The 12199-nt window shown below is 46.0% G+C and overlaps 1 protein-coding gene across 1 annotated transcript in view; it reads right to left on the bottom strand.

Annotated features, from left to right (window-relative positions):
* The window catches only part of LOC137165215 (plasma membrane calcium-transporting ATPase 1-like), a 53482-nt gene that overhangs the window by 7586 nt on the left and 33697 nt on the right, over positions 1-12199 (bottom strand). Inside the window, exon 2 of the mRNA XM_067566383.1 lies at positions 1739-1885. Coding sequence (XP_067422484.1) covers positions 1739-1885 — 147 coding nt within the window. The remainder of the gene's footprint in view (positions 1-1738; positions 1886-12199) is intronic.

Consider the following 12199-nt stretch of genomic DNA (forward strand, 5'->3'; position numbering starts at 1 on the left):
GTAAATAGATTGCCATACCACCAAGGAAGTATTGTCATTCCAGTGAAGATGCGGCTGGGCAAATTAATATCACCCAGAGTGAAGGAGTCTGTAATCTGTAGACACATGGAAGAGTTAGCTGGACACTGTAGTGGGCCGTAGTTGTGATATGATGCAGTGGTGATAAAACACCACTGCGAGGCAGACACTTGAACAGAAGTCTGAGCATCCAGGAGAGGAAGGATAGTAACAACCACAGAAGAAGAAGTATTCAAAGGGTACAGGGTAGAACAAGAGCAAATAATATAGTCAGCAGTTTCTGTACAACAGTCAGAAGTTGTTATGAGCATGGCGCCACTGGGGGAGGGAGACACAAAGCCAGAAAATCCTATTCGATAGATAGTGTTGTTAGACACATAACCAATAGATTTAAAATAAACAGAGGAAGGAAAAACATGGGTGGGGATAACAAAAGGGTAAGTAAGAAGAAAATCAAAAGAGGGGGTGGAAGAGGTTTCAAGGGGTAGTGAGGAGGCAACAATTAACTGAGCAGATATATTTGCCAAGTTTGTAAGGGCAGAGGAAGAGAGGATGTGGAAGGGGGAAAACCAAGGCATATATCTAACATATTTTCTTTTAACATATTGAACAAATCACGAGCTAACGTATCACAAGCACGTCCCTTAGATTGGGATATAGTCATATTGATTATGATATTGGAGGATTTTTTAATTGCTGTATAGAATCCATCCATGGCTGCGTCAATAGCAGTGAAAGAGTATAATAAGCCAGCACTGGTGTATTTTAGGGCCTGTGTAGTCTGGCTTTTAACTCAGGCATTGTAAGATCTATCCATATTGGCATTAAGCAAGTTTATCATGGAATTTGAGCTTCTAAATAGTCCTCCAATGTCACCTAGGTGCCTTGCTTTTGTCTTTTTAGTGCGTGGGTGCAGATAGTATATTGGTACACTAGTAACTTTAACTGTTCATGTAGCCATTGTAAAGAATTAGGATGGTCGAAACATATGTTTTGTAATGGTACAGTAAATTTAGACAAATCATATTTAACTTTAATAGAAGCCATAATTACATCATGTAGAAGTGTCTTGTTAGATCTCAAATGGATAATACCATCAGAAGGAGTGGAGTGGAGCACAGGGCAGGTGCTTGAGGGGATAGAACCACAGGTAGTCAAGTTATAGTATCTTACATCCGAACAGCCCAGGCGTCTGACTGAGTTTGAACAGTGTTCTTGGCAATACCGTCCTTCCATTCCAGGTTCCCATAGCAAAGGTAAAAGTTCTGTCCATCCTGCTCCTAGAATTATTCCTTTTCCAAAAACAAGTTGTATATCGTTTTCAAACCTGTATTTACAAATACAGGTATAGTTTCCCAGACTGGTGGAGCGACTGTAAATATTCTGGACATCAATGGTATCGTCGAAGACTATAGAGAAAGTGAGGTTGGTCCTCTCAAGGGGGAGGACCTTGAAGGGTTGTTTCCTTGTATTACATTTTGAAAATGGAATACATTCGGCTGGGCCTAGTGGATATCCTATAGTGTGGATGGGCGGGCAGTCCTTAGGGTTGAAGTTACAGGTACAGTTGTATCTGGCATATTTACACGCAGGTAGTCATATTCCGCTCCCGGGGTGGGTAGAAGAGATGAGACTATGTTATAATCTGAGAGGTGGACGGAATTATGATTGGTCCATTCCCAGAAGGTGGGGTAGTAAGCCACACATCGGGTTTTCTTACCCACTCGCCATCTCCCCCTTTAGGAAGTTGCATGTACTGGCCAGCCTTGAGGCAGATGTCTTGCGTGATTTGGACTATGGGTGGGTCCCAGGAGTATGTGGCACTGAGGCCCAGGAGAAGGATCATTAGAAGGAACCACATTTTCACCTGAAAAGACAAAATTAGTGCACAGAATGCATATTAGATAAACTTATTTATACAGCTTAATTCTTGTTTTGTGAACCCATGTTGGGATTCCTTGTATCTTCACAGATGTATCTGTATGGACCAATACCATATGCGGACCTGAGTATTTTGGTTGGAGTACACTAGGATTGTATGTTCTTACCATGACCTGATCTCCCTCCTGTGTGTCCACCCAGGAGGGGGATTCTGGAGAATCCTGAGTTTCCTGTCTGTCTTTGACAGTCAGTCTCAAAGGCTGTAAAACTTCATTTAAACGTTTGATGTATTTCCGTGCAGTATCAGATACCAGAGGGAGAGGAGCCAGAATTACACATCCTTCCCCCAAAGACATGGTCGTTCCAGTAGTGAGTTCGAAGGGTGAGACTCCTGTAGTGGCATTAGGAGTTGCCCTCATCTAGAGGAGAGCTAGGGGTAGTTGAGCCACCCAGCTTGTTCCTTGTGAAAGTAAGGCTTTTGTGATTTTCTTTTTCAGTATCCAATTGGCTTGTTCCACTAGCCCAGACCTCTCAGGGTGCTATGGACGGTGAAATTTTTGTTTAATGCCTGGAGCAGAGCAGACTTCCTTCATGATTCATCCTGTAAAGTGGGTTCCCTGGTCTGAGTCCACTGAACATGCTAAGCCCCATCAAGGGCAGAATTCACTGGCTAGTAAGTGGGCCACTGTGCTGGCATCATTTTTAGATGTGGGAAAAGCTTCAATCCATCAGGTGAAATGATCAATTATGACCAGGCAATATTTTTTTCCTCTTACAGGTGGTAGGGGGCCTATGAAGTCGATTTGAATCTTTTGCATAGGACCCATGGGTCGAGTCTGGTGTCTCATTGCCACTTTAAGCTTTTTGCCTTCATTACATTTAGCACATACAAGACACCGCCGACAGTAGTCATGTATGTCTGCTGTCATCTTGGGCCACCACCACTTTCCCTTGATGTGGTACAGCATAGCTTTTGGGTTTGGGTGGGTTGGTAGGTGATAGAGATCACAAAGGTGAGCCACAATTGATTTAGGGGCTACAAATTGCTGATCCTATGTGACCCAAGTGTTGGCATTATCAATTTTATAAGCATTTTCAATCCATGTTCATTTTTCCTCTCTAGTGCATTGTTCTTGTATTTCAGGTAGTGAAATTTGCTTCAGGTCAGGAGTTTGGGTGGCTGCCACTTGGAGATTTTCCTGTGGAATTGTTGCAGCCTTTTTAGCAGCCTCGTCTACAGCTGTATTTGCAAGAGAAAGGGGGTCATTGTTTCTGATATGTGCCTTGATTTTAACCACAGCCACAGGCTTCCAATAAGCCTTTAATGTACACCCCCCCAATTTTTAAGAGGGATATCGAATGAAGTGAGGTAACCCCTATTAGTCCAAGAATCAAGATAGTCATGAACTACCCTGTCACGCTGGCTGGATTGGGGGTGGCATTTAGTATATTGTTTAACATCAGTATGTCAAAATCATAATAATTCATGTGAGATATGCCATGTCAGGTTCTGTTAGAAAGGCTATAATATGCTAAGTAAGATGATGATGTTTATGTTCATGTGTTATATGTGTAGTGGAAGTTATGGATATGGTTGATATATCTGTATTTCAAATTGTGCTGTGTCTGGGTAACGCCCCAGACAGGATGGCTGCAGGGATGGCCTGCTTAATGGCCCATTAAGACATTCACAGGTGCAAGGGGCCCAGGGGGAGAAGCCAGGGATATACCTGATGAGTCACCAGGACTTACTCATGTGACTCTGGACTCCATTTTGGTCCAAAGGCCAGAGGATATAAAAGGCAGGTGCCCGGGATCCATTTTGTCTTCAGTCGGGTTCAGCCTTCAGCCACCTATGTATCTCTAGATCAAGTCATCTGCAACTGAAGCTGTGAAACAAAGGACTGAGACCCATCCAGGTACAGGATGTACACCAGAGGGACTATACAAGCCTGCAAACTCCATAATTCTTCTAGAAACCTGATATATATAGACTTTCAAATCATTTGTATGTATCTGATTGCTTTAATCCTTTAACATTTCTCTTATAGTTTGTTTCTTTCTTTTTATAATAAATCTTTAGTTTTATTTACTAAAGGATTGGCTGGCAGCGTGGTATTTTGGGTAAGATCTAAACTTATACTGATCTGGTACTGTGGCAGACTCTTTGGGGTCAGGAGAAACCTTTTTGGTAAAGAGCATAGAGTTTAAATAACTGGTCTCTTTACTGGACCTAGTGGCTGATTGGGAGCCAGAGACTGAAATGCAGTAAAGGGGGCTGTGTACATCTTTATTTTGGCTTCTTGATAACTAGTGTGGGGAATCAGAAGCATTGTTTGTGGCTGGTTGGGAAGTCTGACTTCAGTGTCACCCACCAGTGCTGGGAGAATCTGCTCTCCTTTTGCAGCCTGCCCTGACCTTAGCATTTTCAGGTGGCTGCCCTAGGCACAGAAGGGTCACATACCCCAAACGCATAGCGGATTTCAGTGTAAATGGCAACAGTCTGGCCTTCAGCCAGGAGGCAGGCCTGTGTTAGTGCCACTAATGTGGCTACTTGAGCTGAGCAGGAAGGCGGCAAGGAACTCAAGTGGAGGCATGTACCTGACAGGTCGCAAACTGCCCAGCCGGAACAAGGTTGACCGGCAACATAGTACCAGGATCCGTCAACAAATAAAACAAGATCAGAAGAGGATAGTGGTTGTTCAGACACAAGTCAGTCCTGTATAATGGTGCCCTCAGAAAGAGGGCACTGATGAGGTTTCCCTGTTGTTGACATTAAGGTTGAAGGATTAAGACGGTTAGAATGTGCAATTGTAATGTGGGGGCTTAGAAGGGTGCACTCCCACTTGGACCATCATGCTGAGGTGACCTTTGAGAAGGGGACCCCATCCAAGATTTTGTGAACTGCATGAGGCACGAAAATTGTAAGGGGGGCTCCAGAAACCAAAGGTGAGGAGGGCTGTTTTAAGATGCGTTAAGCAGCGGTCATGCTCTGGTGACCAAGAGATGGGGTCCGAGGAGGCTTGGGCCCCTTTAAGAAGGTCACTGAGGGGTTGTGCTAAGGTAGAAAACAATGGGATATATTGTCTACAAAAGTTAAGGAGACCCATGAACTTATGTAATTTCCGAACTGTTGTCGGCCGCGGGGCTGCAGCAATTGTGATCCGGCTGTCTAAAGTGAGGGCTTTGGAGTCCTGAGAGACCGTGTAACCCAGATATTGAAGAGCTATTTGAGTTTTCCGAGGGTTGGCCTTTAAGCCTGCATCAACTAAGGCCTGGAGTAGCATTTAAAGGGCACGTAAGTGGTCAGAGACAGTGGAGGAAGCAAGCAATAAATCAGCAACATATTGCAAACAAGTAGAATTGGCAGAAGCCCAGTCTATCAAAGAGAGGCCTTTTGCCATAACCCAGTGAAAGAGGGTAGGAAAATTATGATGTCCTTGGGGGAAACAAGTCCAGCTGAACTGGGTGGGGCCAAAGGTAAACGCAAACCAGTGTTGTGACTCTGGATGCACGGGGAGGCTCCAAAAGCCGTTTGCAACATCTAACACAGTGAAGATGCAGTAAGCATGATCAAGGCCCGAAAGGGCGACTGATGGGTCAGCTACAATGGGGGCAAGTTTATATGCACATTGATTAAAGGTGCAGTAGTCGACGGTAAGGCACCAGGAGCCATCAGGTTTTTTGACTGGCCAGATAGGAGAGTTGGTGGGGGAGGAACAGGGAACAAGTATGCCTCATTGGTGTAAAGAATGAATAATGAATAAACCTGGAACACAATTCTTGAAAAGGGTTAGAGGTATTCCAGGTGAGAGGCACAGATTTAGCAGTGGCAATAGAAGAAAGAGACTTGTTGCTGCGAAGGGGAATGGTATGAATGTACATGAGTTTATCAGTAAATGTAACTGTGCTCTGAGCGAGATTAAGTGTAGCTGCAAGATCGCAGAGGGCATCCATACCCAAAATAGTTCCCTCAGCATTTGGAGCTACATAAAAAGATTGAGTCCAGAAAAATAGATTGGATTCTATAAGAACGAGGTGACTCCTGTAGGCAGTGATGCATGTGCCTCCTACCCCTGAAATAGTAATGTATTGTTTAGTAATGGGGAGGGGGAGGTCAGTAAGGGAAATGGACGCTCCCATGTCCACAAGAGTTGTGCATGGCCGGCCCCTTATCCCTGCTTGCAAAGGTGGTCTTGAGAGACGGACTGACGGATAAGGGGGCCACTGAATCGTAGCGAGTCATGGAGTTCAAAAGTCTAGCCATTCCTTCCCTGCTCAGATGTGAGTAGGGGTTGGCAGTGGGCTGAGCTGCTGGCTGGGGTTGGTTACCTGGGGCCTTCCAGATTAGGCATCCAGCTGCCAAATGTCAAGTCCCCCCACACATAAAACATGGCAACGCGGGGGGGGGAATAGGAGCAGGGCCAGATCGAATTGAAAAGGCAGAGTACTGCGGGGGTTCAAATGGCCATGGTCCCGTCCCTGACTATGGTTTTGGGCTTTACGCCTACAGGTTTTCTGGGTATGCCCAACACCCCAACAGTTATGACAAGTTATTTTACTTTTTGCTGTTACCACAGAAATGCAGGCAGGTTTTTCTTTCTTATCTTTGGCTTGCCTAGCTTCACATCCAGAAGCCCACAGGCTGATAAATTCATAGTTGGAGCCTGGGTTTACTCCCAAATTAAGGGCGGTTTGCAGATGGGAGATTAAACCTTCCTTCAACATTTTTAAGAATACCTGATCGGTCTTTTTGGGGTCCGAGATGCCTGCATTACTTGAATACACTTCCCATTTTCACTCACAGTACTTGGCAGCAGGCTCATCCTTGCCTTGCACACAGCCCACTATCAATCCTCAATTACAAGCTCCATTGCCCAGGGCATTTTGAATGGTTTCTTTAAAATCAGTGCAAGCACGGATCATATCAACTTCTGATTCAAACTTAACAGAGGCCCAATTGCCATTTTGATGTTCCTCTAAAAGGACCTTGACCCATGAAAGATCGGGGCATTTAGCTTTAGTCGTGATATGGAGATCCCTAGGATATAACGTATATGTTGTAACCATCTGATTTATCTTTTTCCAAAATATCAAGTTTGGGTCTTTGGGCTTTAGATCCAGGAAATCATTTAATAAGCCCCTCATTTCCTCTGTACTGAAAGGAGTATACTTATAAGTATGCTGATCTGTTCTGTTACCTCCCTGTCCCATCCATGGCGTGGTTACTTGGAATGGGGCCAGGGGAACACTGGCATCAGGTTCTGGGTTAAATGGAGGAGGAGGAAGAGGCCAATTATTCCGAGTTCCCTCCGTGTGTATCAGCTTCCATTTTTGTATTTGTTTTGTGAGCTGTTTCCAATTAATTTCTTTTTGGTTATTTTTATTATCATTGTCTAAACCAAAATCGGTGTGATCCTCCTGTTGCATGATAGCAGCAATATGATGTGCGGAGGAGTTACATTCTTTCATTTTACCCTTTAAAGCACTGTTCTCTGCTTGGAGTTCATTTAATTTATGGTTCAGATCTGCCTTTTTAGCTCTGCACTGATGTGAAAGCCTTTTGAAGTTCCTCTAACTCTTTTACCTTTCTTTCATATTCACAGTAAAGTATCAGAGCTCCTTTCTCTAGCTTTCCTTTCGTCTGACCAGACCACCACAACAAACTCTTTTACACTTACACTGATGCATCCATCTTTTACCATAGCCTTCTGAACCTTTGCATGCTTTTCTTTTAGAAATTCAATTATTTTTCCTACTGTTGAGGGCATCATTGAAGCACCCTGGGGCAATTCGTATGATATTGTCACCCAGCTTCCTAAAACCCACTTAAATGGTGTTTCAGGAGAATCAGCCGGGTACAGCCTTGTACTCAGCAATACTGAAGCACACGCTGGTGCTCAGTACTTGGCGTTACAGCCTTCGTCGGAGCTATTCCTGCAACCCAGAAACCCTGGCAGTGCAGCCTTCGCCGAAGCGATCCCTGCACCCCGAAAACCCTGGCAGTGCAGCCTTCACCGAAGCGATCCCTGCATCCCAAAAATGTGGCCAAAACTACAACCCCAAAACACAATCCCCATTCAGTCCTCTTGTCTATGTGCCTTATGCATGGTTCGTTTTATTTTAAAAAAGGGTGCGAAGGGGTATCTCAGGGAGCCCCAGACCAAGGTGCGCAGCAGAGGTGGTAAGTATAAAAGGTACTCACCTCTGTCCTTGGTAGTGGTAAGCACTTTGAGGATCCCAGTCGCACCCTGCTCGCTGCGCCAAATTGTAAAGCACGAAGGATTCTTTCTCCAAGAATCAGGCAGCACAGATAATACTGAAGAGGTTTATTCATGATACTGCGAAGTCTGATAAATCAGCTTCAACTTCATGGTGTTACAGTGGTCAATTATGTACGCTTTCTTATCAATTACATAGTACGTTTTAAATTCTTTATCTATTTACTTACAAATACAGACATTGTCCCATCCTGAGAGAACAACAGTGATAATGGTCATTACATACATGCAGAGACACTTTAATCACTCTACTTGCATCAAGGATGCTAGGGCTATACTCGGGGTGGGAGTAGGGTGGAGGCAGAAGGTGGGGGCGGTCCCTACAGATAGGTGGCAGATGAGACAGAAATTCTAAAAGCAAATGTGCTGTTCTCATTGGGATTAGAATCACTAAGAGGACATCTGGCTTCCTGAGCCATCGGATGTTTACACTAGCCATTGTCCTTGAGGCTCAGGTATGCCCGTTAGCCATTTAAATGAGTTTTGACCTACAACTTGTTAGCTGAAAACAACCTCAAGTTTCACAGAGATATTCTACTCATAAAACCTACAGCGGCATAGTTGTATCAGTACAGCTGTGCTGCTGTAAGAGCATTTGTGTAGCCATGTTAGGTCGATGGGAAAGAGCTCTTCCGCCAACATAATAAAACCACCTAAATGAGCAGCGGTATGTCAGTGGGAGAGCATCTCCCATCGACATAGCACTGTCCACACAAGCGATTATCCTGGCAAAACTTATGTTGCTCAGGAGTGTGTTTTTTTCACACCCCTGAGTAACAAAAGTTTTGCTGGCTTAACTGCTAGTGTAGACAAGTCATAAAAGCTCATCTAAACAAAGCCAGTAACTTGGAGCTGGTCTTCACTGGGAACTTTGCCCTGGTCTACACTACAGAATTACATTGTTATAACTACATAACTCAGGGGTGTGAGTAATACATCCCCCGAGCGACGTACTTATACTGACCTAACTGCTAATGTAAACACTATGTCGGCAGGAGAGCTTCTCCCATCGACACGGCTACCACCTCACGGGATAGCTGTCTTCCATTGGCTTAAAGCATCTTTACCAGAAATGCTACAGCAGCGCACCTACATCGGTGCAGCTGTGCCACTGCCAGTTTGTAGTGTAGACCCCCCACTCACATCAGCGTAGCTACTTCTCTGAGGGTGTCCAGGGTGGCCTCACAGTGCCCAAGGCAGCCTGGTCCAACCTGGACTTATGGTGCCGAATCGCAGCCTGGCCCACCTGGTCTTTCAGTGCCCAACATGGCTTCACAGTGCCCAGCACGGCCTGGCCTGACAATGATGAGTCTGGTGGGATGATGCCCAGACCAGCTTCACAGTTCCCAGTGCAGCATGGCCTGATAGCGACCAGCACGGCCTGGCCTCATCGTGCCCAATCCAGCCTGAAAGTGTCCCGCATGGCCCAGCGTGGCCCGGCTTGACAGTGCCCAGCGTGGCCCGGCTTGACAGTGCCCAGCATGGCCCGGCCTGGCAGTGGCCAGCCTGGCCCGGCCTGGCAGTGGCCAGCCTGGTCCGGCCTGGCAGTGGCCAGTGTGGCCCAGCCTGACAGTGCCCAGCTTGGCTTGACAATGCTTAGCAGTGCACGGCCTGACAGTGCCAAGTGGGGCCCTGCCTTGCAGTGCTCAGCGGTGCCTGACCTACCTGCCAACAGTAGCCAGTAACAGCAAGAAGATCCTGTGGTTGAGTCTGAGACAGTCTGAGCAGCACCGGCTTCCAATCAGGCCCAGTGAGGGTGTGGCCTCCACAGCCCTGGGCCTGATTGGAAGGGATGGGGCATGGTCACAGCCCCAGTAGAGTTCCAAGGCAGGAGTTGGAGCACTAGGTGTAATACATGGGGATTCCTCAAACAACAAACCAGTGAATGGAGCAGCAGTGGGGAAGTGCTGTTTACAGCTATTGTGTGTTCTCACCCTGCCTCCAGGGCCCAGCTCAAAATTTCTAGATTCAGAACACTGAGCCTTATGAGGGAGCCTCTCTAAATTATAATCTTGCACACACCCATCTCTACATCTTCCCTCCTAAAAAACCAATTAACTCTTATATATATGGAAGGAGTCTATTAGCCCCTTACTGAAACTTAGTGGCCATCTCTGGAGGAAGCAGGACCCTGCAACGGACAGCCCCCAGGGCCAGTGAAGAGAGGCCAACTCAGGTCAGCCTGATTGACAGGACAGGCAGGCCAATGAGGGAGCCAGGAGGGTGGGGGGAACCCAGCCCTCCATGTGAGCTGGAGCTGCATGTCGGGGCATGCCTGGGGCAGAGCTAAGGACAAAGCAGCCTGCAGCTGGAAGAGGGGCACAGACAGCTGAATGGAGCCGAGCTGACCCAACCCACAGGAGCAGAGCCAAAGGGGCATCCCAGAGAACCAAGCACAGCTGCAGTGAAGCAGAGTGAGCTGGGGCAGGAGCCATCTGGAGCTGGGTGCAGTGAGCAGCTGGGGAGAGCAAAGGGGACTTTGGGACTGTGTGGCTACTGGCAGAGCAGGGGTCTGATTCTGAATCCCTGCAGCGCAGCCAGGTCCTGGACAGTGGGCCTGCAATGTGTGACACAGACTGTGAACTCCAGAGACATTGTTAGTGGTGCCCCATGCCAGGGGGCAGTGTTGGGTGTTTTCCTTTAACCTTTCTCCTCTTTTCTTATTTTTTTATTTGATTTAATTGCTGTTTGTGTAATAAATTGTATTGCTTTGCACTGTATGCAATGATCAGTGAGTTAGGGAAGCACCCAGTGCAGAGTTAGTACCCTGGAGTGGGGACGCCCTAGCCCCTGCCCTAAGGGACCACGGCAAGATTAGGAGTTGAGCCCCAGGAATCCTGGGCCCAGCCTTGTCAGGGAGAGTGGGAGGGGAGAGTGGGAGGGGAGCCCTCGAGGTCAGGTGGGCCTCTGGGTAAAGAGAGTGGAAGCAGGGATTCAGATCCTTTTGCTAGCCAACTCTACCGGGGTAGTGTACAAGCAAGGAAAGTTCCCCACAATAGCGGGCCCATTCTCCTGCTTACATATATATATATAAACAGCTAACAACTATCTAATAACACATACATTAAATTCTCAACCCAACTAGTACTTTGCCATAAACTACAATCCATAAACCCAACGTATCAACTACCTAGAGAGGAGAGGTTACCAGCACGTCACTCTGGAGTGAGTCTTTACCACACACTTTCTTCAAATAATCTTTCTCTAGGCAGGTTAGCAAGTCTCCATAAATCTTTCAGGATGTTTAATCTTGTGCTCTGATCTTCTCAGTATCAGCCTTTCCTTAGAGTCTGACTTTTTCTCTTGTTGCTTGCCAGTTTCTCCTTTGTACATTGATGATAAACAATCAGTCGTCTGGTAAACACCAGAGTCCACAACTTCTGTCAATGTTTTGGAACTTCCTGGGATTACTCTTAGATCCCTTTGATTATGCCGAAATGTGTCCCCTTCGTCTGTCTGTACTACATCAGACCTTGGATACAGCTGTTCTTTAATGGGCCCAAGTATTAGATTTCTTAAAGCACACTCTGTCTCCTGGGCTAAAAGATGGGAGATCATAGGCTCATTTGTCAAAATAATATTTCTGCTTCTATGATTCTGTCATCTTCTGTATGGTTTCATTGTTATGAGATTTCAGCAAGTTATCAGTGGTTATCAAAGTTATTAGATCTGATCCTTCTTATTAACAGCTGAGCTGGAGGAGAGTCATTTTCCAGAATTGTACTTCAGTAAACCAATAAAGCTATATGCAAGTCACTCTTACTGTCAAATGCCTTTTTCACACGGCTCTTTACTATCCATATAGACCTTTCCACAAGTCCATTTGATTAGGGATCATTTGGACTTGATGTTTTGTGATTAAAAATCCCTATCTATGGCAAATTGCCTAAAATCTGCATAGGAAATTGGGACCCTACAGACTTCATCTGGCATCCCAAATCTGGAAAATATTCCCTTCATGCCAGTTATCACTGACTTACTGCTAGTACTGTGCAGTATGCAAATTTCTGGATACAGAG

This window comes from Emydura macquarii, unplaced genomic scaffold (genome assembly GCF_026122565.2).
Source record: "Emydura macquarii macquarii isolate MOO-44397 ecotype Brisbane River unplaced genomic scaffold, CSIRO-AGI_Emac_v2 contig_2768, whole genome shotgun sequence".
NCBI classification, from domain to species: domain Eukaryota; kingdom Metazoa; phylum Chordata; order Testudines; family Chelidae; genus Emydura; species Emydura macquarii.